At 46.1% G+C, this 26,907-nt stretch overlaps 1 protein-coding gene across 1 annotated transcript in view; it reads left to right on the top strand.

Moving 5' to 3' along the window:
* The window catches only part of LOC137521152 (pancreatic alpha-amylase-like), a 49,132-nt gene that overhangs the window by 11,631 nt on the left and 10,594 nt on the right, over positions 1-26,907 (top strand). The window contains exons 5-7 of the mRNA XM_068240031.1: positions 7,297-7,445; positions 7,523-7,645; positions 9,444-9,543. Coding sequence (XP_068096132.1) covers positions 7,297-7,445; positions 7,523-7,645; positions 9,444-9,543 — 372 coding nt within the window. The remainder of the gene's footprint in view (positions 1-7,296; positions 7,446-7,522; positions 7,646-9,443; positions 9,544-26,907) is intronic.

Genomic DNA, 26,907 nt, shown 5'->3' on the forward strand with positions numbered 1-26,907 from the left:
GATCAGGTAATCAGCTCTGTGTTCCCAGTAGGGATGGTCAATGAGATGCAAATAACGCAGAGTTGATGCAGAATTATTTGTAACTTGAAAATGGACCAATTGGATGAAGTGGAGGTGGGATTCTACTGGCCCATGCATTTTGGGTTATGCATGCGGTGTAGTTTGTTGTTCTGCAATGCAGATAGCGTGGACTTAATCCAAGACCACATGGGAGCCTGAACTGCATGCTTGTTGCGCAGTTCAACCTCCCATCTACTGGCCACCAAGTGCCTTCTGCCTGCAATTGAATGCAGCCGAATGGCAGTCTTTGTGAACCCAGGGCTTGACACATGGTGCATGGTGTATTCTTTCTCCCTTGAAATTCCTAGAGCCAAATTCCCTGCCGTTGCACTAACAAATGCCTGTCCAGGGCATAGGGCAGCTGACCAGTTGTAGACTTCAATCTTTTGTGTGAAAGAGGCCTAAATATCGTGCAACAAACCTTTCATATAACCAGTTCCAGATCCTTGTATTGTATATATACGCCCTTGAAAACTTTACTTCGGGATCAGGGGCATATACACACTGCAGTGTTTTTATTGCCGCATGCGATCACATTGCCAGTCCACCAAGCACTGATCGGTGAATGGAAACATGTGTTCCCAAAGCTGTTCAGAGTTCCTTTGAATGAATGATCAATGGCATCAGCAAGCTGCCAGTGATCATTTATAAAATGAAACTAAATATACACACACACTTCCTGTCTACTGTTAAAAGTATACAGGATAAAGTGTGGGGACAATTAGTGGTCAAAATGTAAAGTTAGATTGGTTATGAGGGTATATTACTGTTATTTTTGAAAATAAAAGCTTGTTATTATTGAAATAGTATACACAAACACAAAATGGAAAAAATACTGTATATTCCGGCGTATAAAACGACTGGGCATATAAGACGACCCCCCAACTTTTCCAGTTAAAATATAGAGTTTGGGATATACTTGCCCCATAAGTCTACCCCTCTTCCAACACCCACCAGAAAAAAAAATCATATACTGGTGCTATGTATAAACAGATACTGGTGTTGTACTGTCTGTGGTACCCAGTAGATAACAGTATGCAGTCAATTGACTGGTTGGATTGATCAACTCTCCCTCTCCCTAAGTGGATTGGTCAGCTCTCCTTGTCTACCTGTTTATCAGAGCAGTATGCAAGAATAGATCATGCTGTGCCCATAAAACACGCCTCTTTCACCTGTCTGACCCACCCTCGTATCCTATTTACCTCCTTCTCTGCCTCTCAGATATCACACATGTGTCCCTGCACCGCTTCACTACAGTCCTCAGCAGCAAAATCTGAGAGGCGGTAACAGGATAGGGCGTATCACCCGGCATCAATGACACCCGCCGTATAAGACGACCCCCAACTTTTCAGAAGATTTTCAAGGGTTAAAAATAGTCTTATACGCAGGAATATACAGTACTCATTTATTTCCAAATAAAATATTGTCACCATACATTATACTAGGGAAGTAATGTAAATGTTGCAATAACCAGGACAAATGGACAAATATAATGTTTAGGTTTTATCTACAGTAGCACTTTTTATTTTCAACCTATAATTGCTGAAAACTGATAAATAATTACTTTCAGAAAAAAACAATTCTTATCCCCTAAATGCATAGAAACAAAATAATTCTAAGCAAGTACCACCCAAAGAATGCCTAGTTTGTCTGCAAAAAAGCAATATATAAGTAATTTACTTTAGATCTGATAAGTAGGATACAGTTAGTGGCAAATGAATAGGAGAATTGTGAAATGGGAAAATTGCTTTGTTTTTAATAGAGATGGCCCGAACGGTTCCCGGCAAACTTCCGGGGTTTGCGATCGCAGAGAACCGCAAACTTTACCGGAAGTTCGGTTCGCCCCCATAGTGCATCATGAGGGTCAACTTTGACCCTCCACATCACAGTCAGCAGGCACATTGTAGCCAATCAGGCTACACTCCCTCCTGGAGGCCCTCCCCCCTTATAAAAGGCAGGCAGCGTCAGGCTTTTCACTCACTCGTGTGCGTGCAGTAATTAGAGAAGGGAAAGCTGCTGCAGACTCTCATAGGGAAAGACTAGTTAGGCTCTTGTAGGCTTCTTAGCTTGCTCCTTGCTGATTCTTATTACTAAAAAAGCACCCCTCAACAGCTCTTTTGAGAGCTAATCTTGTTCTTGTGATCTATTTTTTTTTTGTGTGTGCGAGTCCCACTGACACTTGTGTTGCATAGACAGCCTTGGTAATTTGTACTGTGTGTGCCACTGCCAAGCCCAGCACATTCAGTGACTACCTGTGTGTGTGCCAGGTGCACATTTTAATACCCATCACTGCATATACCTACCTACCTGTTGTTCACAGTGCACCTGCCTACCTATGTGAGCTTAGCGCACGCAGTGTCACTGTGCCTGTCCGGTACCTGTCTGTGTGTGACAGGTGCACATTGTAATACCCTCTGCATATACCTACTTGTTGTTCACTGTGCACCCACCCACCCACGTGAGCACACGCAGTGTCACTGTGCCTGTCCGGTACCTATCTGTGTGTGACAGGTGCACATTGTAATACCCACTGCATATACCTACCTGTTGTTCACTGTGCACCCACCCACCTACATGAGTGCACGCAGTGTCACTGTGCCTGCCCGGTACCTGTCTGCGTGTGACAGGTGCACATTGTAATATCCACTGCATATACCTATCTCTTGTTCACTGAGCACCCACCCACCTATGTGAGCGCACGCAGTGTGACATACCACTCCGTGCATACCTCTTAACTGCACCTGTGTGACTGCACATTGTATTAGTCAAGACAGTGCATACCTTTCACTTCATCCCCCCCCCCCCCCCCGATATGGACAAAATGGACAAAACAGGTAGAGGCAGAGGTAGAGGCAGACCCAGAGGAAGGCCACCCGGCAGGTCTGTGCGCGGTCATGTTGATGTAATTTCGTGCGGCCCTTGCCCAAAGTACAGTGCTCAGAAGAAGGCACGTCGTTGACTATTTAACACAGATCACCTCATCTTCCGCAGCCACCAACACTACTACAAGCACCTCAGCCTCTGCATTTGACACTTCGCAGGAGTTCATTGGTGAGGAATTAACTGATTCACAGCCATTATTGTTACAACCAGATGAAGGCGCTAAGCAAGTTACACCACCTCATGTGTCTGAGTTAGGCGGCGACATTATGGACGTAATGTGTGAGGATGAGGATGATGAAGTACCTGCTGTTGGTGCAGTTTTGGAGGTGTCTGAGGCAAGCGAAGCTGGGCAGGATGATTATGATGATGACGATGATACGGATACCATGTGGGATCCTAAGAGACAAGATGACCAAGGGGACAGTTCAGAGGGGGGGCCCAGAGAGGAGTAGGAGGAGACGAGTTGCTGAAAGAATCAGGGGAAGCTCGTCATCAGAAACAGCTGGTGGCAGTGTCCAGCGCCAGCCAACATGCCCTTTAACGTCAGCTGCTGATGCCACCATAGTGCCATCACCCCAGGGGGGCTCAGAGGTTTGGACATTTTTTAGTGTGTCATCCGTAGATCAGAGCAATGCCATCTGTTCTCTCTGCCTCCAAAAAGTGAGCCGTGGAAAGGCCAACACCCACATAGGGACAACTGCCTTACGAAGGCACCTGCAGAAAAGGCACAAACTGCAATGGGAAGAGCACCTGAGCAAAAGCTGCACACAAAAGCAAAGCCACCCTCCTTCTCCTCTTCCTCCTTCAGGTGCAGCATCTTCTGATGCTTTCTCCCTTGCACCTTCACAGCCACCCTCCTCCACTCCACGTCTGCCCTTGAGCGGTTCCTGCTCCTCTGCCCACAGCAGCCAGGTGTCCGTGAAGGAAATCTTTGAGCGGAAGAAGCCAATTTCTGCCAGTCACCCCCTTGCCCGGCGTCTGACAGCTGGCTTGGTGGAACTGTTAGCTCGCCAGCTGTTACCATACCAGCTGGTGGACTCTGAGGCCTTCCGTAAATTTGTGGCCATTGGGACACCGCAGTGGAAGATACCAGGCCGCAATTATTTCTCTAAAAAGGCGATACCCAAACTGTACCGTGAAGTTGAGAGGCAAGTGGTGTCATCTCTGGCACATAGTGTTGGGTCAAGGGTCTATCTGACCACGGATGCCTGGTCTGCCAAGCACGATCAGGGCAGGTACATTACTTACACAGCCCATTTGGTCAACCTGGTGACCGCTGGCAAGCAGGGAGTACGTGGCTGTGCAACGGACCAACTTGTGACACCTCCACGGCTGGCAAGCAGGCCTGCTGCCACCTCCTTTCCTTCTCCTCTTACTCTTCCTGCTACATCCTCTTTGCTATCCTCCTCCTCCTTGGCTGAGTGGTAGGTCAACTCTACTGGTGCTGCAATCTCCTCTCCAGCTACACAGCCCCATCTCCCCAGGGCCTATGCTGCATGCCAGGTACGACGGTTTCACGCCATCTTGCCTCAAATCAGAAAGTCACACTGGACCAGCTCTTCTGGCTGCTCTTAACAAACAGGTGGATCAGTGGCTGACCCCGCACCAGCTGGAGATCGGCAACGTGGTGTGTGACAACGACAACAATCTCATTTCCGCTTTGAATTTGGGAAAGCTGACACATGTACCCTGCATGGCACATGTGCTGAATCTAGTCATTCAAAAATTTGTGTCAAAGTACCCAGGCTTAGAGGACATCCTGAAGCAGGCGAGGAAGTTGTGCAGGCATTTCAGGTGGTCTTATACGGCCATGGCACGCTTTGCGGACATTCAGCAGAATGCTGCAAAAACTTGCCGGTGAGACGCTTGATATGTGATAGCCCAACTCGCTGGAATTTGACCCTGGTCATGTTCTCTCGCCTGCTAGAACAGGAAAAAGCCGTCACCCAGTACCTGTACAATTACAGTAAAAGGACACAATCTGGGAAGATAGGGATGTTCTGGCCCAACAACTGGACACTGATGCGAAATGCATGCAGGCTCATGCGGCCATTTGAGGAGGTGACCAATCTGGTGAGTCGCAGTGAAGGCACCATCAGCGACTTGATCCCGTACACTTACTTCCTGGAGCGTGCCATGCGTAAAGTAGTGGTTCAAGCTGTGGAGGAGCGTGAACAGGAACAGTTACAGGAGGAACAGTTGTGGGAGCAATTTTCATCAGAACCAGATGTTTCCTCAACACCTGCGGCAGCACAGAGGGGGGAGGACGAGGAAGAGTCGTATGGGGAAAAGGAGTCAGACTCAGATGATGAGGAAGGTGTTTCTTTGGAGGAGGAGGAGAGGCGGCAGAAGAACAACCGCAGCAGGCGTCGCAGGGGGCTTGTGCTGCTCGTTGTTCCTGTGGCATTGTTCATGACTGGGGGGAGGAGGAGGACTTGACATCACTGTGGAAGAGCAAGAGGAGATGGATAGTACGTCTGGATCCAACTTTTTGCAGATGACGTCTTTCATGCTGTCCAGCCTGTAGAGGGACCCCTGTATAAAAAAACTCAAGGGGAATGAGCTGGACTGGGTGGCCACGCTACTAGACCCTCGGTATAGGCACAAAGTGGAGGACATGTTACCAACTCACCTCAAGGCAGAAAGGATGCAGCACATGCAAAACAAGCTGGCAACTATGCTTTACAATGCGTTTAAGGGTGATGTCACAGCACAATGGAATAAAGATACCACTGCCAGTAATCTTCCTCCCATGTCCACACAGGCAAGGACAGGACGCTCCAGCGATCTCATGCTGATGTCGGACATGCGGACATTCTTTAGTCCAAAGCCTAGCCTTAGCCCTTCCGGATCCACTCTCCACCAATGCCTCAACTGGCAGGTAGCCAACTACTTGGCCTTAAGTGTGGATGTAGACACTGTGATCAGCGATGAACCCTTGAACTACTGGGTGTGCAGGCTTGACCTGTGAGCAGAGCTGTCCCAATTTGCCATCCAACTACTGTCTTGCCCTGCCTCAAGCGTCCTGTCAGAAAGGACCTTCAGAGCAGCTGGAGGCATTATCACTGAGAAGAGAAGTCACCTAAGTCACAAAAGTGTTCAGTACCTCACCTTTATCAAAATGAATGAGGCATGGATCCCGGAGGGCTACTGCCCGCCCGAAGACTAAGTCAGTCCCCACACACAGCATCTCTGCCTGCCCGCCATGTGACTGCCTGCCCCAAGACTAAGTCACTCCCCACACAGCACCTCTGCCTGCAGGCCGCTTGACTGCCTTCTCCGCCACCACCAACAGGCTCCAGGACTCCAGGTGGATTCCTGAATTTTTTAGGCCGCTGCTAGCAGCGGCCGCTATACTAATTTTTCTGGCGTGTGTACATGCCTGCCTAAATTTTCTGGCTGCACTGCAGCTGCAACAACAAAACAAAAGGCATGTACATGTGCCAAATCCCCTTCGTGATCATTACCTTGCCACGGTGAAGGGGCTTGCGTATCACAATGAAGCAATGACCGACGGCCATATGAGTGTCTCGGGGGGAGGGGGGGCACACCCAAGATAATAAGGTCGTTGCTTCATTGTGGACAGATCAAATTTGATCAGCTGGACAGTCACTGTTGTTCTATCATTGAGCTACCACAGCCCGGCGACCATATGGGCTTGAAAACCGCCACGGCCTGCGCTCTGGCCATGGTGCGCACCAGTCCAGCACGGCCGTCACAACACAAGCAGCTGTTTGTGGTGCGTTACATAGTGAGTTTGGTGTGTCAGTGTGAAACAGTACTCTAATTACACTCCCTGATTGATGTATACACATGCAAGATGTTTTAAAGCACTTTAGGCCTGCAATTTAGCATTTAATGTGATTTCTGCCCTTAAAACGCTGCTTTGCGTCAAATCCAGATTTTTCCCCGGGACTTTTGGCGTCTATCCCACTCCACCATGCCCCCCTCCATGTGCTAGACCCCTTGAAACATCTTTTCCATCACTTTTGTGGCCAGCATAAATGTTTCTAGTTTTCAAAGTACGCCTCCCCATTGGAGTCTATTGCGGATCGTGAAAGTTCGTGCGAAACGAATGTTTGGCGAAGGTTCGCGAACCCGGTTCGAGAACCTAAAATCGGAGGTTCGGGCCATCTCTAACTTTTTGAGGGGAAATTTAAGATGTGGTAGGGAAATGGTTAACAATTCACAGACTGGGTGCAATTTGGTGCTTTGTAATTTAGAATTGTTTTCTTTGTTCCACTCTTTTTTTTATTTTCTTCTGATTTTCAATTTTTGTTTAGACATGTATACCATTTTCAAATAGAGCCTCTCAATAGTTATTTTCTACAAACTGCAACCACTATTTAACAGGTGATTGATCTGGGCGGAGAAGGCATTTCGGCTAGTGAATACTATGGAATTGGACGTATTACAGAATTCAAATATGGAGCCAAACTTGGAAAGGTGATTCGCAAATGGGAAGGCTCTTATGGTAGTAGGGAGAAGATGGCTTATTTAAAGTAAGTTCAGGACATATAAGAAATTAAAGTCAGTTTGTCCCTTTTATGTACCTTCACATACCACTTTTGTTGGATAGGAACTGGGGAGAAAGCTGGGGATTAATGCCCAGTGACAGGGCTTTGGTGTTTGTGGACAATCATGATAACCAGAGAGGACATGGTGGTGGAGGATCTTCCATCCTTACCTTCTGGGAATCTAGGTAAGAAACTATTACAAAACATCTATTACCTACACTATAGAAATCTATATTTTGTAGATCAGTGTTTTTTCTCAAGCCCCACCAAAAGTGGAGGTTTTCCAGGTCTTTCACAAAATGGGTAACTGGTATCTGTATCACTAAATTAGTTGTTCTGCAACTGAATGGCATTAAATATTAGCTTTACTCTCAGCTGCTTTAACTAGTTTTAGGATGAGACCTGAAACTGTGGTGACAGTCAGGGCAGTATCAGGCCCAGGAGGCGGATGTCGGTGGAGACACGCTGTGTGCATGTGAAAGAATGTGCTTGGCTGGTACAAGCTAGGATACCCAGCTATGCATGGAGAAAGAATAGATACAGCCTGCAGAGTTGGGTGTTTGATAAAGCAGAGATTTGATAAAGCAGAATGTTTTCCCCTGGCCTGGGAAACACGTTGCAATAAACATTTTAAACACAGCCTTGCGTATCATTGTGGCTAACCCCACTTTGCTCTTCAGGCTGTACCTATTCTTTCTCCATGCATAGCCGTGGATCCTAGCTCATACCGACCGAGCGCATTCTCTCACATATACAGTGTGGCTCCACTGAGTTCCGTCGGCTCAGAAATGGTGCATCTGCAAGGACCTTGTGAAATCCTTTGCAAACTAAGTCCCCGGCAAGAGGGAAACAAGTTCAAACAGCTGCAAAACCCATAAGTGTTTCCCCAGCCTCCACAATCAAGTGAGATGTCTCCTACTTGACTAGCTCACAACTTTACTCAAATCACAGTGTGTGTTCTCTCTCTCTTCTGTCTCTCTACTCAGCACTATCCATACAGGAAGCAGCACCAGTGAAAGGAGAAAAAAAGAGACTTGCAGTTTGCTCTGACTATTGTCACACTATCAGACTGCTCTTATCTACCAACATAAATTAAATACCTCTCAAAAACCTACATGTTAGTTCTGTTCGGCTGATTTATTTTTAACACACTTAGCAATATGCATCTGGCACTTTCAATTATTACCCCTGCTGAAGACCCTTTATGGGAGGAAACATGTGGGTACCGAATGGCATGTAGGTTCTGGGTGCAGGCTATGGAAGACACTGGGTACCATGAGGGCTCTGGGTAAGTGGATGTGGGCCATTGAGTATTGGGTGCCATGTGGGTGCTGAATATGTGGGAGTGGGCTATGGGTGTACTGGGTGCCACGTTGGTGCTGGGTAATGCTGGTTGTTACAAAACTCTCTCTGAACTGGTAAATACAGAGAAACACATGCTTATATAAACAAATGGATTTCACAGAACACATGCTATTAAAGTGAATATTTAAGCTAAAAGGTACACCATCCTTATTGTAGAAAAAAAAAGAAAAAAAAGTCCTGCGTCAAAATATGAATTTTTGTGGACCTCTCCTCTCATCTTTCCACTAGTACATTTAGCTGTCAGATATGATTCCCAGAGCTGAGTGGGGAAGCATGCTAAATTATGTTAAGTTACTTGCTCAAGTTACTTGCTTAAGTTTCCTGCATCATCTGGAATCTAACAGTGGAATAGATGGGTGGGCTGGTAGGGGAATACATGCATGCAAATGCAGCCTTAGATTAAAAATTGTCAACATTATGAGTGGGAGAGTTCTCATAGCATTAAGCAGCGGGACAGTGGTAAAGGATGCAATCATTGAAACCATGAATATCAGCGGGTTTTATAGACTGGAATTAGATTTCTACTTATATCATTGTTTGCGGATAGTTGATTGTAAATGAATATAGGGCATCCTCAGCCTGTGCAATATTACTTTCACAATGCTTTGTTTTAATCAGGTTATACAAAATGGCAGTTGGTTTCATGTTGGCACATCCGTACGGATTTACACGAGTCATGTCAAGCTTTCGTTGGACTAGAATATTTGAGAATGGCAAGGTAAACATTATTTACTTTTTTAATTGTCTTACTCATGTTCTCCACACATAAGCCCTGGTATTAAACCCAGGATTAAACCTAGACAGACTGTAGAACACATGATTTCCTTATGTACTGTGATAGTTAACGTTGATCCTTGTGAACCTGTGTTAATATACAATATATAGCCAAAAGTATTGGATGCCTGCCTTTACGCACACACAAACGTTAATGACATATCCTATACTTAATCCTTATACATTAATATGAAAGTGACCCACCCTTTGCAGCTATAATACCTCCATCTCTCCTAAGAAGGTTTTCTATGAGGTTTAGGAGTGTGTTTATGGATATTGTGACCATTTTTCCATAGGAGGATTTTTGAGGTTTGGCACCGATGTTGGACAGGAAGACCTGGCTTGCAGTCTTTTCTCTAATTCATCCCCAAGGTGTTCTATCAGAGCTCGGTGCAGATCAGTCAAGTTCTTCCACACCAAAATCCCGCATGGATGTATTTGTGAACCTTGTTTTGTGCACTGGTGCGCATGTTCCCATAACATTGGGAGTATAAAATTGTCCAACATGTCTTGGCTTCCAGTTTCTTTCACTGGAACTAAGTAGCCAAGCCTAACCCCTAAAAAACAAGTACACACAATAGTCCCTCCCTATTCTAAACTTTATACTTGACACAATCCAGTCAGGCGATGTCATCCTCAGGATTGAGTTTTAACCTGTTGGGTGTCACAAACAGAGATAGAATTGTGCGTGAATGCACGGTTATAGAAATGTCAGCAGCTGGGGGTGTGGCTAGGCCTAAATAGTCACTTTTATGATCAACCTTGTGACTGAAAACCGTTCAGAGCCGATTCATTCGATTTTTTTTTGTCACCCTAGGCTATGATCTCTTTGGGTTAGGGGCCCGAAACTTACCAGTCCTGAGCCCGCTAAGAGTCCCTACAATGCTAGAAAATTTGCCACTGCTGAGCCATCGTCCTTTGAAAAAATGTGAGATTTTGGAAAGTGAAATAGGAAGCCCAATGAAAGCCAATGGCAAAATTCAGCACGTTTGCACCCCCATAACTCTGGTTGATTTATCACCCACCGACTTTACCAGTTAATAGCAAAGGCCCCTTACATCCTAGCAACATCACATTTGCAGGATATGTTAAAAAGATAGTGGGAATCAATATAAAAAAAATAATTAAACATTTTTAATTTTGGGGAATGTTCTGTCTGAGTGTGGGAAATCTGAAAAAAAAATGGCGTGGGGTCCCCCCTCCTGAGTCTCTGAAACCCCTTGTCCCCCATGCAGGCTGGGATAGCCAGAATGCAGAGCCCCGGCCAACTGGGGCTTCATGGTCCATGGTATGGGGGGGCTCCGGAGGGGAGGGGTGGCCAAGCCTCCCCCTCCCCCCCGGAGTCCTTGTCCAATCCATGGACAAGGGGCTCTTCCCCACCTCCGGTGCCCCAGGAGGAGGTGGGGGTGACGACTCCCTGAGGGGGTTCATGGTGGCATCTGGGAGTCCCCTTTAAGAAGGGGACCCCAGATGCCCACCCCCTTCCCAGGAGAAATGAGTATAGGGGTACAAAGTACCCCTTACCCACTTCCACAAAGGATTAAATGAAATTAAAACACAACCATGAAAAAAGTCCTTTAATAATCTTAATTAACCAGAAATACTTACCTGTACCTTTAAAAAAATGTTCCCATGGCAATATCCTCGATAAATGATCCAATGAATACAGTATCCTCTTATCTTGCGATCGTCAATTAAGTTGATTGAAAATCTCCCACGGCAATTAGCTATACTCTACCTTAGAATGCATCCTGCCGACGTATAGCACCGGCTTCCGCTGTCCTCCCCACCTCCTCACCTGTCACCCTCACCTAGGCTGGCACCCGGTGCACCCATGGGTGCCAGCCTAGGTGAGGGTGACAGGTGCAGGCAGGTGGGGAGAGACAGCGGGAGCCGGCGCTATACGTCCTGCACAGGACGCATTCTAAGGAATAGTAACCGGCTCATCAATGAGCCAGTTCTTTTTGTATTGAATCGAATGAATCGGTTCTGAACCGATTCGTTTGATTCAATACAAAAAGAACCGGCTCATTGATGAGCCGGTTACTATACATTAGAATGCGGAGCTCTGCAGACGCGTAGCTGCCAGCTCCTGCGGTCTCTCCCCACCTGCCTGCACCTGTCACCCTAACCTAGGCTGGCACCCATGGGTGCACCAGGTGCCAGCCTAGGTGAGGGTGACAGGTGAGGAGGTGGGGAGGACAGCGGGAGCCGGTGCTATGCGTCGGCAGGACGCATTCTATGGTATAGTATAGCTAATTGCTGTGGGAGATCTTCAATCAACTTAATTGAAGATCGCAAGATAGAGGATATTGTATACGCTAGATCATTTACTGAGGATATTGCCGTGGGAACAATTTTTTAAAGGTACAGGTAAGTATTTCTGGTTAATTAAGATTATTAAAGGACTTTTTTTCGTGGTTGTGTTTTTATTACATTTAACCCTTTGTGGAAATGGGTAAGGGATACTTTGTACCCCTATACTCATTTCTCCTGGGAGGGGGGTGGGCATCTGGGGTCCCCTTCCCAAAGGGGACTCCCAGATGCCACCATGAACCCCCCCCCCCCCCCCAGGGAGTCGTTGCCCCACCTCCTCCTGGGGCACCAGAGGTAAGGAAGAGCCCCTTGTCCATGGATTGGACAAGGGCTCCGGGGGGTGGGGGGGCTTGGCCACCCCTCCCCCCGGAGCCCCCCCATACCATGAACCATGTGGCTGGTATAGCTCAGGGTGCAAAGCCCCAGTCGGCCAGGGCTCCGCATTCTGGCTATTCCAGCCTGCATGGGGGACAAGGGGTTACAGAGGCTCGGGAGGGGGGACCCCACGCCATTTTGTTTTTCAAATTTTCCACACTCAGAACATTCCACAAAAAATAAAATGTTTTAATTTTTTTTTAAATATTGTTACCCACTATCTTTTTAACATAACCTGCAAATTTGGTGTTGCTAGGATGTAAGGGGCCTTTGCTATTAACTGCTGGGAAATATTTCCCACGATCTGTCATTGACCGGCATTTAAATGTATCAGGTTTTTCTTTGAACCTTTAAAATTCTCAAAATGTATAAGGTCTTTTTGAAAAAAAAAATGTTCCCCTTGCTCCCACTTTTCTTCTTAACACAACCTGCAAATTTAGTGACTCTGACATTTAAGGGGGCTTTGCAATTAACCCTTAAATTCGGCGGGTTTTGAATCACGAATTCGCGATCACGGCTGAATTGTCCCCTGACCCGAATGAATGCACCCAAATCGAATTCGAGTCCATTCGAATCGGGGGATTCCGAGTTTGACCCAGACCCAAATTCGAATGTACTCTAATAGAATTTGGGTACATTTGAGCATCACTGGGCCTGAGCATTGTCATAACAATATGGCACAAGTCTAGATTCCTAGACAGTATAGATACCACCCAATCACCAATGTCACTATGTTTTCTATTGGATGGAGGCGGAAAGGGGGATCTCATGGTGGTCGGGGAGCTCCTTGTTGATTATAATCCTGATGCTTGGGTAGGGATGGTTGGGGTTAACCTCTCACAATACTAATCTGCCAGTCTTTTAGGGTATGTCTCTATCAGCTTTGCACATCTAGAGACTGAAATCCTTGCCCATTCTTCTTTTCAAAACAGCTTCAGCTCAGTCAGATTAGATGGACAGCATTTGTGAACAGCAGTTTTCAGATCTTGCCACATATTCTCGATTGCATTTAGATCTGGACTTTGACTGGGCCATTCTAACACATGGATATGTTTTGTTTTAAACCATTCCCTTGTTGCTCTGGCTTTACGTTTAGGGTCGTTGTCCTGCTGGAAGGTGAACCTCCGCCCCAGTCTCAAGTGTTTTGCAGACTCCAAGAGGTTTTCTTTCAAGATTGCCCTGTATTTGGCTCCATCCATCTTCCCATCAACTCTGACCAGCTCCCTGTCCCTGCTGAAGAGATGCCCCCCCCCCCCCCGAGCATGATGCTGCCACCACCATATTTGACAGTGGGGATGGTGTGTTCAGAGTGATGTGCAGTGTTAGTTTTCTGCCACACATAGCGTTTGGCATTTTTTCCAAAAAGTTTCATTTTGGTCTCATCTGACCAGAGCACTTTCTTCCACATGTTTGCTGTGTCCCCCATATGGCTTGTGTCAAACTGCAAATGGGACTTCTTATGCTTTTCTGTTAGCAATGGCTTTCTTTTTGCCACTCTTCCATAAAGGTCAACTTTGTGCGGTGCACGACTAATAGTTGTCCTATGGACAGATTCCCCCACCTGAGCTGTATATCTCTGCAGGTCGTCCCCCATGGGCCTCTTGACTGCTTTTCTGATCAGCGCTCTCCTTGTTCGGCTTGTGAGTTTAGGTGGATGGCCTTGTCTTGGTAGGTTTACAGTTGTGCCATGCTCCTTCCATTTCTGAATGATCGCTTGAACAGTGCTCCGTGGGATGTTCAAGGCTTTGGAAACATTTTTGTAGCCTAAGTCTGCTTTAAATTTCTCAATAACTTTATCCCTGACCTGTCTGGTGTGTTCTTTGGACTTCATGGTGTTGTTGCTCCCAATATTCTCTTAGACAACCTCTGAGGTCATCACAGAACCGCTGTATTTGTACTGACACTAGATTACACACAGGTGCACTCTATTTAGTCATTAGCACTCATCAGGCAATGTCTATGGGCAACTTACTGCTCTCAGACCAAAGGGGGCTGAATAATTACGCACACCCCACTTTGCAGTTATTGATTTGTAAAAAATGTTTGGAATCATGTATGATTTTCGTTCCACTCCTCACGTGTACACCACTTTGTATTGGTCTTTCATGTGGAATTCCAATAAAATTGATTCATGTTTGTGGCAGTAATGTGACAAAATGTGGAAAACTTCAAGGGGGCCGAATACTTTTGCAAGCCACTGTAAATAGGCTGTTGTGTTGGACAGTGAAAGACAGCATAGTGTTGATAGAGTTGTTTTGTTAGTTTGTTGCATATCACAAGATGTTACTTTTTTTATCTAGTATTTATATAAGTTTGACATCTTCTGAAACGGTTTACACAGTATATAGTATTGTCACTATCTGTCCCACAAAGGGGCTCACAATCTCATCCCTACTATAGTGATATCCCCATCACAGTCCAATGCTGGGTGCACACTACACCACAGCCATGATGTCTATGGTCACAGTGGATCCAATATACATTAAAACCAGTTCTGCTATGTTCATTGACTTAAAATTGTGTATCCGTTTGTGTAAATTTTAGGTGTATTCCTGTGTTTGTTTCAGTAAAGGACACTTTGGGGCAGAACTAATGAAAGCTTACAGCTCCTTTTTATTGAGAGTCTATAGTTTGTTTCTTTCTCTGTACAGTTTTTCTTGGACAGTTGATAAATGTGCAGTTGTGTTCTATGTATCAATCTGGAGCCAGTTTAATTGGCTCCTGACCTTGAGTTCAGCCAGCATTGTTAAATATTGTTCAATCCTTAGCATGGTAAAGCTGGTAAGTACTAAGGAGGTGGTACATACTACCACTTTTTACATTGTTGCATTTGCTTTACTATTAATAACATATATACAGTATATAGAATATATATATATACAGGGAAAGAGCAGGAGAGAAAGAGAGAGAAATATGGAGAGGGAAAAACAGAAAGCAATAGCAAGACACACTGAACAAAACCACTCCTGCCTCCAGCACCACCACCAAATATATAAAAGAGAGCAGGGTTGCCAACCCAATTTCTCATTTTTCCTTCCCAAAATGGGCAAAAAATCTGGACACCCCACGTTTTGGACGGTCAGGGGCGGAGTCAGTAGTGGGCTTTTTCAGCAACTTCTTCTGAATTTTGGGAGGAAAGAAACATAATTGAAGCGGGTGATTACTGCATAAGGCTCATGTGAAATAGCCCTCCTGAACTGGGAAGACTTGTTTTCCCAGAAAAGAAACATGATGTCAGTGCTATATAAATACATAATAATAATATGGTAGGACATTAGACTATGGCTATGGTAGGATTAGATTGTGAGCTCTTCCGCTGAAAGCAGGCAGTGACATGACTATGTACTATGTAAAGTGCTGCAGAAGATGTCAGTGCTATATAAATACTGTACATAATAATAATAATATGGTAGGACATTAGACTATGACTATGGAAGGATCAGATTGTTAGCTCCTTTGAGGACAGTCAGTGACATGACTATGTACTCTTTAACCACTTGAGGACCACAGTCTTTCTACCCCTTAAGGACCAGAGCCTTTTTTTCCATTCAGACCACTGCAGATTTAACGGTTTATTGCTCAGTTATACAACCTACTATCTAAATGAATTTTCCCTCCTTTTCTTGTAACTAATACAGCTTTCTTTTGGTGCTATTTGATTGCTGCTGCAATTTTTAGTTTTTATTATATTCATCAAAAAAGACATGAATTTTGTCAAAAAAATGTTTTTTTTTTAACTTTCTGTGATAAGATTTGTCAAATAGAGTAAAATTTCTGTATACATTTTTGTCCAAATTTATTGTGCTACATGTCTTTGATAAAAAAAAAAAATTCAGTGTATATTTATTGGTTTGGGTAAAAGTTCTAGCGTTTACAAACTATGGTGCAAAAAGTGAATTTTCCCATTTTGAAGCATCTCCGACTTTTCTGAGCACCTGTCATGTTTCAGGAGGTGCTAAAATTCCAGGATAGTATAAATACCCCCCAAATGACCCCATTTTGGAAAGAAGACATCCCAAAGTATTCACTGAGAGGCATGGTGAGTTCATAGAAGATTTTATTTTTTGTCACAAGTTAGCGGAAAATGACACTTTGAGACAAAAAAAAAAAGTTTCCATTTCTACTAACTTGTGACAAAAAAATGAAATCTTCCACGGACTCACCATGCCCCTCTCTGAATACCTTGAAGTGTCTACTTTCCAAAATGGGGTCATTTGTGGGGTGTGTTTACTATCCTGGCATTTTGGGGGGTGCTAAATAGTAAGCACCCCTGTAAAGCCTAAAGGTGCTCATTGGACTTTGGGCCCCTTAGCGCAGTTAGGCTGCAAAAAAGTGCCACACATGTGGTATTGCCGTACTCAGGAGAAGTAGTATAATGTGTTTTGGGGTGTATTTTTACACATACTCATGCTGGGTGGGAGAAATATCTCTGTAAATGACAATGTTTTGGTTTTGATTTTTTACACACAATTGTTTATTTACAGAGAGATTTCTCCCACCCAGCATGGGTATGTGTAAAAATACACCCAAAAACATATTATACTACTTCTTTTTTTTTTGTCACAAGTTAGCGGAAATTGACACTTTGTGAAAAAAAAATAATAAAAATCAATTTCCGCTAACTTGTGACAAAAAATAAAATCTTCTATGAACTCACCATACCCCTAACGGAATACCTTGGGGTGTCTTCTTTCTAAAATGGGGTCACTTGTGGGGTTCCTATACTGCCCTGGTATTTTAGGGGCCCTAAACCATGAGGAGTAGTCTTGAAACCAAATTTCTCAAAATGACCTGTGAAATCCTAAAGGTACTGTAACGATTGTGGAACTTTCTCCGTGATCAGCGCACAACGCGTGCGCTGACACGGCGGAAATCCTCCACAAGCGTATATTTGCAGGCACCCAGCAAAAGGTGCTACGCACCTGTAGAGGGAAATTCCTGTCGGCAGATGGCGCTAGGGAGTGCAGAGGAACCAATCCTCTGTACCTCCACAAGTGCCAGACAGGAATTGTACGAAGCGCAGAACGCAATCGCAAGAGAGGCGATTGCGAATGAGAATGAGCAAAGGGACAGGTTGTATGTGTGTGCGCCAATCCAGTCGCCACCCTGCGACCGTGCACACACAACAGCAAATATGAAATAGGAACGCGATCGCGAGAGGTGCGATCGCCAGACGTGACACAAGGCAGATCAGAATAGAATACGAGGGTAGCAAAGGCACAGCAAATAATACAATAAGGAGATACGGAAAACAACAAATGCTAGCTAACCGCGAACACCGCACTCATTCGCAACAGTGCACGCGGTTATGCGCGATCTCCACGTGATAAGCACAATAGAGACAAGCACGCCTAACTAACCATTAACAGACAAACATGAAACGGAGGACGCGAGCGCTTGCTTAACGGTTACCTCACCGAGCCTCCAGCAAGCGTAGCGGACAAGACAGACACACGAAAACAGGGACAAACAAGAGATAGGATCCACAGCACTAGCGGAAAGTGGCTAGCGTGATCCAGGTACAGAGTACAGAGTAGCAGAACAGAAGGATCCCCAGCGCTAGCGAAAAGTAGCTAGCGCGATCCCAGAAGACAGAACAGAAGGATCCCCAGCGCTAGCGAAAAGTAGCTAGCGCGATCCCAGGAGACAGATCAGAAGGATCCCCAGCGCTAGCGAAAAGTAGCTAGCGCGATCCCAGGAGACAGAACAGAAGAGATAGCTGGTAGCAACCACTGCACCAGCTATACTCCAAGAACAGAGATCAGAACCATTTCCTTTCGACCACCGTTGGGACAGGACAATGGCAACAGGCAAGACAAGACAGAACAGGCAATACAGATAATACAACCTGACTGGGCTAGAAGGGGAGCCTAAAGCAACCCCCAGGAATTAACTATACTAGATAGCAATGGCTGACACTCCAGCAGTGTCCATCAGGAACAGACCATTGAAGGGAAATGACCAGCAAAGCCTTCTGGGAAACATAAAGCTCTTATAGTGCCAGTCATCAAAGAAGGCAGGTAGGGGATTTGCATAACGAATGTATGCAAATTCCCCAGCAAAAGAACAGACCAGAAACTTGCAATGGAAAGACAGGTCTCTGTTCCAGAGACCTGCAGCCCACAGACTAGAGGAATGGACAAACAGCTGTCTGCCTGTGCAGCCAGCTGAGCGGATCATCACAAGTACTCATTGGACTTTGGGCCCCTTAGCGCAGTTAGGGTGCAAAAAAGTGCCACACATGTGGTACCCCCGTACTCAGGAGAAGTAGTATAATGTGTTTTGTGGTGTATTTTTACATATACCCATGCTGGGTGGGAGAAATATCTCTGTAAATGACAATTTTTTTGTTTGTTTTTACACACAATTGTCTATTTACAGAGATATTTCTCCCACCCAGCATGGGTATGTGTAAAAATACACCACAAAACACATTATACTACTTCTCCTGAGTATGGCGATACCACATGTGTGGCACTTTTTTGCACCCTTACTGTGCTAAGGGGCCCAACATCCCATGAGTACCTTTAGGATTTCACAGGTAATTTTGAGGCATTTGGTTTTTAGACTACTCCTCACGGTTTAGGGCCCCTAAACTGCCAGGGCAGTTTGATTCTTTGTTTTTTCACAAAGTGTCATTTTCCACTAACTTGTGACAACTACTAACAGAATACCTTGGGGTGTCTTTTTTCTAAAATAGGGTCACTTGTGTGGTTCCTACACTGCCCTGGCATTTTAGGGGCCCTAAACTGTAAGGAGTAGTCTGGAAAGCAAATGCCTCAAAATAACCTGTGAATAGGACGTTGGGCCCCTTAGCGGTGCAAAAAAGTGTCACACGTGGTATTGCCGTACTCAGGAGAAGTAGCATAATGTGTTTTGGGGTGTATTTTTACACATACCAATGCTAGGTGGGAGAAATATCAAAAAATTGTCATTTACAGAGATATTTCTCCCACCCAGCATGGGTATGTGTAAAAATACACCCCAAAACACATTATACTACTTCTCCTGAGTACGGCGATACCACATGTGTGACACTTTTTTGCAGCATAGGTGCGCTAAGGGGCCCAACGGGTTCACGGGTCATTTTGAGGCATTTGGTTTCTAGACTACTCACGGTTTAGGGCCCCTAAAATGCCAGGGCAGTATAGGAACCCCCACAAGTGACCCCATTTTAGAAAGAAGACACCCCAAGGTATTCCGTTAGGTGTATGGTGAGTTCATAGAAGATTTTATTTTTTTGTCACAAGTAAGTGGAAATGACACTTTGTGAAAAAAACAATAAAAATCAATTTCCGCTAACTTTAGACAAAAAATAAAATCTTCTATGAACTCGTCATACACCTAACGGAATAACTTGGGGTGCCTTTTTTTCTAAAATGGGGTCACTTGTGAGGTTCCTATACTGCCCTGGCATTTTAGGGGCCCAAAACCGTGAGGAGTAGTCTGGAAACGAAATGCCTCAAAATGACTGTTCAGGGGTATAAGCATCTGCAAATTTTGATGACAGGTGGTCTATGAGGGGGTGAATTTTGTGGAACCGGTCATAAGCAGGGTGGCCTCTTAGATGACAGGTTGTATTGGGCCTGATCTGATGGATAGGAGTGCTAGGGGGGTGACAGGAGGTGATTGATGGGTGTCTCAGGGGGTGATTAGAGGGGAAAATAGATGCAATCAATGCACTGGGGAAGTGATCGGAAGGGGCTCTGAGGGGGATCTGAGGGATTGGCCGAGTGATCAGGAGCCCACACGGGGCAAATTAGGGCCTGATCTGATGGGTAGGTGTGCTAGGGGGTGACAGGTGGTGACAGGAGGTGATTGATGGGTGTCTCAAGGTGTGATTAGAGGGGGGAATAGATGCAAACAATGCACTGGCGAGGTGATCAGGGCTGGGGTCTGAGGGCGTTCTGAGGGTGTGGGCGGGTGATTGGGTGCCCTAGGGGCAGATAGGGGTCTGATCAGATGGGTAGCAGTGACAGGGGGTGATTGATGGGTGATTGATGGGTAATTAGTGGGTGTTTAGAGGAGAGAACAGATGTAAACAGTGCACTTGGGAGGTGATCTGACGGCGGGTCTGCGGGCGATTTGATGGTGTGGGTGGGTGATCAGATTGCCCGCAAGGGGCAGGTTAGGGGCTGATTGATGGGTGGCAGTGACAGGGGGTGATTGATGGGTGATTGACAGGTGATTGACAGGTGATCAGTGGGTTATTACAGGGAAGAACAGATGTAAATAATGCACTGGCGAATTGATAAGAGGGGGGGGTCTGAGGGCAATCTGAGCGTGTGGGCGGTTGATTGGGTGCCCACAAGGGGCAGATTAGGGTCTAATCTGATGGGTAACAGTGACAGGTGGTGATAGGGGGTGATTGATGGGTAATTAGTGGGTGTTTAGAAGAGAGAACAGATGTAAACAATGCACTTGGGAGGTGATCTGACGGCGGGTCTTCGGGCGATCTGATGGGTGGGTGATCAGATTGCCCGCAAGGGGCAGGTTAGGGGCTGATTGATGGGTGGCAGTGACAGGGGGTGATTGATGGGTGATTGACAGGTGATTGACAGGTGATCAGTCGGTTATTACAGGGGGGATAGATGCATACAGTACACGGGGGGGGGGGGAGAATCTGAGGGGTGGGGGTGTGATCAGGAGCCCACAGGGGGCAGTTTAGGGCATAAAAAAATAGCATTGACAGATAGTGACAGAGAGTGATTGATGGGTGATTAGGGGGGTGATTAGGGCGGTGATTGGGTGCAAACAGTGGTCTGGGGGGTGGGAAGGGGGGGGGGTCTGAGGGGTGCTGTGGGCGATCAGGGGGTGGCAGATCAGTGTGTTTGGGTGCAGACTAGGGTGGCTGCAGCCTGCCCTGGTGGTCCCTGGGACCACCAGGGCAGGAGGCAGCCTGTATAATACGCTTTGTATACATTACAAAGCGTATTATATGCTTTGCATGCGGCAATCGTGGGGTTAACAGCCCGTCATCACTTCCGAACGGCCGGCGGGTTGTCGTTTTGGGTGGGCGAAGCCAGTTTCCGGGGGAAGCGCACGTCACCAGTGACACGATTGCTCCCCGGGCATGCTGAAAGGACGCAATGCCGATGGGCATATTGCGGTCCTTTCGGCGTCCACTTTGCTGCCGCCCATCAGCTGTGTGCGGTCGGCAAGTGGTTAAAGTGCTGCAGAAGATGTCAGTGCTATATAAATACATAATAATATCGTAGGGCATTAGACTATGACTATGGTAGGGATTATATTGTGAGCTCCTCTGACAGTCAGTGACATGACTATGTACTCTGTAAAGTGCTGCAGAAGATGTCAGTGCTATATAAATACATAATAATAATAATATGGTAGGACATTAGACTTTGACTATGGAAGGATTAGATTGTTAGCTCCTTTGAGGACAGTGAGTGACTATGTACTCTGTAAAGTGCTGCAGAAAATGTCAGTGTTATATAAATACATACTAATAATATGGTAGAACCAGGGGTGTAACTAGAATTCACTGGGCCCCCCTGTAAAACTTCCTCTCCCTCCCCTCTCTCCCCCCCCCCCCCTTCACGTGGTACACAAGACCCTACTGCACACTGGATAGGGACTGTTTACAAATCTTTGTCTACAAAACTTTGTATGATTCATTATCAGTGGCTGAGCAGATGCAGTAATTAGAATAATTGTGCAGAGAGAAGCAAGCTTTTCCTCTTCATGCCCTTAGCTATCAGTCTCTCAGGACAGGGAAAAAAAAACTTCCCCCACAGGGCCCCCTGCGGCTTCTGGGCCCCCCTGCGGCTGCATCCCTTGCAGGGTCTATTGTTACGCCCCTGGGTAGAACATTAGACTATGACTATGGTAGGATTAGATTGTGAGCTCATCTGACAGTTAGTGACATGACTATGTACTCTGTAAAGTGCTGCAGAAGATGTCAGTGCTATAAATACATAACAATAATATGGTAGGACATTACACTAGGACTATGGCAGGATTAGATTGTGAGCTTTTATGAGGACAATCAGTGGCATGACTATGTACCCTGTCAAGTGCTGCAGACATTGTTAGGGCCATACAAATACATAATAATATTATGTCAGGACAATAGCATATGACTATGGTAGGATTAGAGTGTGAGCTCTTTTGTGGACAGTCAGTGTGTGTGTGACATGCAGCCCTGTGTCACACACACTAAGGTTGTACAGGACTGCATAATATCACTGCGGAAGATGCAAAGTTTATATATCCCCAGGCAGCCCAGAACAGATGTCACACACATTTTCAAAGGTCATACCTGGCTCACTGCTCTGTGTCTATCTGCCGTTATCTGGGGAGAGACGCTGGGAAGACGGGGACAGCAGGAGCCAAAAGCTAACAGTGCACGCTGCTTTTTCCCCCTTTACCCTACAGCTGCTTCCTGGACGGGGTTGGAAGGGGCGGGCTTGCTGGCTGCCTGACTCTCATTGGCTGGAATGAGGCACCAGCATAAAAATCAGCGTTACTTATTGGAGAGCGGAGGTTGGGGGGAAGGAGGTAATAGAAGCCTGGGGCTTCTTACAGAGCTGCCGCCCGAAGATCCAGCTGCCTGTGACCACGATGCGCACATGCGCAAACAAGATCACGGCAGTGTTGACATTTTTAGACGGACGCATGTCCCAAAGTATGGGCAGGTACGGACAAGGGAAATTTGGCATCATATGTACGGACTGCCCGTACTTTGACGGACGGTTGGCAACACTGAAAGAGAGCTAATTGCCTTCTCTGGTCTTCTGTTGGTCCGTTGGTTGGGAAAGGACTCAAAGGCTATCATTCATAAAGGTGCAGTCGGTAGTGCGGGAAAACACCGTTCTTCTCCGCAACCGGTACTTAAGACTTCTGGGTGGTCATTCATAAAGAAGTTGCCTGTTGCGGTAGAAGTGCGGAGGTTTTCTGGAGGAAGCTGGCGGTAGCGTGGCGGAAGACATGCGGAAAGATAAAAGCTGCCCGATTCCCTCCGTGCGTTCCTCTGTCTGATGCTGCTTGGGAGGTCCGTCCCATTCATTTACACGTATTCCGCCCGCCTATCGCTACTGTCGAGCAAGCGGTATTTTCCTTCTGCATACCGCTTGCTCTAATCTTTATGAATGGACGTGTTTGTAACTTTTTCTAGATAAATCTAGAAAAACTCCGCACAAAGCGGAAATGTATCGCTCTGTCAGCTTTTCATGCGGAAAGAGCCTTTATGAATGGGGATTTTGCAGAGTGGTCGGTAAAGTCACCGGTATTAAGCATCTCCGCATGCGGAAATGCTTTATGAATGATAGCCATAGTTTCTGTTTCAGTAGTATATGGGAGTGATGTTTTGGTGGGTTTTATCATACAGTGCAGGGTGTTCCCCATTGAAGTAGTTGACAGTGTCCACTGTCCATACTTATTGTTATATGCTGCTTTTCCTTTCTGTGTGGCCTTTAAGATTGCGTGTACCAGGAAGAGGTTGTAGACCTCAACAGGAAGTTGTAAACTCTTATTTAAACTGCAAATCCGCTGAAAGCACTTGTGAGAACAGGTGTGTCTGTTTCTATTGGTCAGCATTTTGCTTATCAGTGTACAGTATGTGGTGTCTAAAAAAGTAATGCAGGACAGGGCTTTGTTCTGGTGTGTCAATGACGACAATGGATGTGTTGAAAATTGACATATCATTGTATCCGATGACTTGTCCAGTCATTGATTTCCATTGCGGAAAATTGTATAATTTTGATGATTTTGTGTTATGGTGCCCATGCATGGTACAATAAAAATGTCTGATTTCCCCGTTTATTTGACCAAAACAATTGAATCAAATGAAAGTAAAAAAAGAATCTTTTTTTTTTAGAACGTTTATCCCGTTTTTTTTCAATAAAAATCTGATCGGACATGTTAGAAATATCTTTATACTCGATCGAACGGAAAAATCGAACGAAATTATCTAATCGAAAAAAATGAAAAAATTGAACCATGTATGGGCACCTTTAGCGTGGACCAGGCAGATGGTCAATTTTAATGGAAGCCAATTAACTTAGTTTCATGCTTTTTGGATGTGGGAGTAAACTGCCATGCAATCTTTGTGGTTATAGTCATAATTTTTTTTATTATTCCACTTATGATTCTCCAGGACAAAAATGATTGGGTTGGACCGCCCAGCTACTTGAATGAGTCAACTATGGCAGTCACGATTAATGAAGATGACACTTTGTGAAAAAAACAATAAAAATCAATTTCCGCTAACTTTAGACAAAAAATAAAATCTTCTATGAACTCGTCATACACCTAACGGAATAACTTGGGGTGCCTTTTTTTCTAAAATGGGGTCACTTGTGAGGTTCCTATACTGCCCTGGCATTTTAGGGGCCCAAAACCGTGAGGAGTAGTCTGGAAACGAAATGCCTCAAAATGACTGTTCAGGGGTATAAGCATCTGCAAATTTTGATGACAGGTGGTCTATGAGGGGGTGAATTTTGTGGAACCGGTCATAAGCAGGGTGGCCTCTTAGATGACAGGTTGTATTGGGCCTGATCTGATGGATAGGAGTGCTAGGGGGGTGACAGGAGGTGATTGATGGGTGTCTCAGGGGGTGATTAGAGGGGAAAATAGATGCAATCAATGCACTGGGGAAGTGATCGGAAGGGGCTCTGAGGGGGATCTGAGGGATTGGCCGAGTGATCAGGAGCCCACACGGGGCAAATTAGGGCCTGATCTGATGGGTAGGTGTGCTAGGGGGTGACAGGTGGTGACAGGAGGTGATTGATGGGTGTCTCAAGGTGTGATTAGAGGGGGGAATAGATGCAAACAATGCACTGGCGAGGTGATCAGGGCTGGGGTCTGAGGGCGTTCTGAGGGTGTGGGCGGGTGATTGGGTGCCCTAGGGGCAGATAGGGGTCTGATCAGATGGGTAGCAGTGACAGGGGGTGATTGATGGGTGATTGATGGGTAATTAGTGGGTGTTTAGAGGAGAGAACAGATGTAAACAGTGCACTTGGGAGGTGATCTGACGGCGGGTCTGCGGGCGATTTGATGGTGTGGGTGGGTGATCAGATTGCCCGCAAGGGGCAGGTTAGGGGCTGATTGATGGGTGGCAGTGACAGGGGGTGATTGATGGGTGATTGACAGGTGATTGACAGGTGATCAGTGGGTTATTACAGGGAAGAACAGATGTAAATAATGCACTGGCGAATTGATAAGAGGGGGGGGTCTGAGGGCAATCTGAGCGTGTGGGCGGTTGATTGGGTGCCCACAAGGGGCAGATTAGGGTCTAATCTGATGGGTAACAGTGACAGGTGGTGATAGGGGGTGATTGATGGGTAATTAGTGGGTGTTTAGAAGAGAGAACAGATGTAAACAATGCACTTGGGAGGTGATCTGACGGCGGGTCTTCGGGCGATCTGATGGGTGGGTGATCAGATTGCCCGCAAGGGGCAGGTTAGGGGCTGATTGATGGGTGGCAGTGACAGGGGGTGATTGATGGGTGATTGACAGGTGATTGACAGGTGATCAGTCGGTTATTACAGGGGGGATAGATGCATACAGTACACGGGGGGGGGGGGAGAATCTGAGGGGTGGGGGTGTGATCAGGAGCCCACAGGGGGCAGTTTAGGGCATAAAAAAATAGCATTGACAGATAGTGACAGAGAGTGATTGATGGGTGATTAGGGGGGTGATTAGGGCGGTGATTGGGTGCAAACAGTGGTCTGGGGGGTGGGAAGGGGGGGGGGTCTGAGGGGTGCTGTGGGCGATCAGGGGGTGGCAGATCAGTGTGTTTGGGTGCAGACTAGGGTGGCTGCAGCCTGCCCTGGTGGTCCCTGGGACCACCAGGGCAGGAGGCAGCCTGTATAATACGCTTTGTATACATTACAAAGCGTATTATATGCTTTGCATGCGGCAATCGTGGGGTTAACAGCCCGTCATCACTTCCGAACGGCCGGCGGGTTGTCGTTTTGGGTGGGCGAAGCCAGTTTCCGGGGGAAGCGCACGTCACCAGTGACGCGATTGCTCCCCGGGCATGCTGAAAGGACGCAATGCCGATGGGCATATTGCGGTCCTTTCGGCGTCCACTTTGCTGCCGCCCATCAGCTGTGTGCGGTCGGCAAGTGGTTAAAGTGCTGCAGAAGATGTCAGTGCTATATAAATACATAATAATATGGTAGGGCATTAGACTATGACTATGGTAGGGATTATATTGTGAGCTCCTCTGACAGTCAGTGACATGACTATGTACTCTGTAAAGTGCTGCAGAAGATGTCAGTGCTATATAAATACATAATAATAATAATATGGTAGGACATTAGACTTTGACTATGGAAGGATTAGATTGTTAGCTCCTTTGAGGACAGTGAGTGACTATGTACTCTGTAAAGTGCTGCAGAAAATGTCAGTGTTATATAAATACATACTAATAATATGGTAGAACCAGGGGTGTAACTAGAATTCACTGGGCCCCCCTGTAAAACTTCCTCTCCCTCCCCTCTCTCCCCCCCCCCCCCCTTCACGTGGTACACAAGACCCTACTGCACACTGGATAGGGACTGTTTACAAATCTTTGTCTACAAAACTTTGTATGATTCATTATCAGTGGCTGAGCAGATGCAGTAATTAGAATAATTGTGCAGAGAGAAGCAAG

Source organism: Hyperolius riggenbachi, chromosome 6, assembly GCF_040937935.1.
Source record: "Hyperolius riggenbachi isolate aHypRig1 chromosome 6, aHypRig1.pri, whole genome shotgun sequence".
Classification (NCBI taxonomy): domain Eukaryota; kingdom Metazoa; phylum Chordata; class Amphibia; order Anura; family Hyperoliidae; genus Hyperolius; species Hyperolius riggenbachi.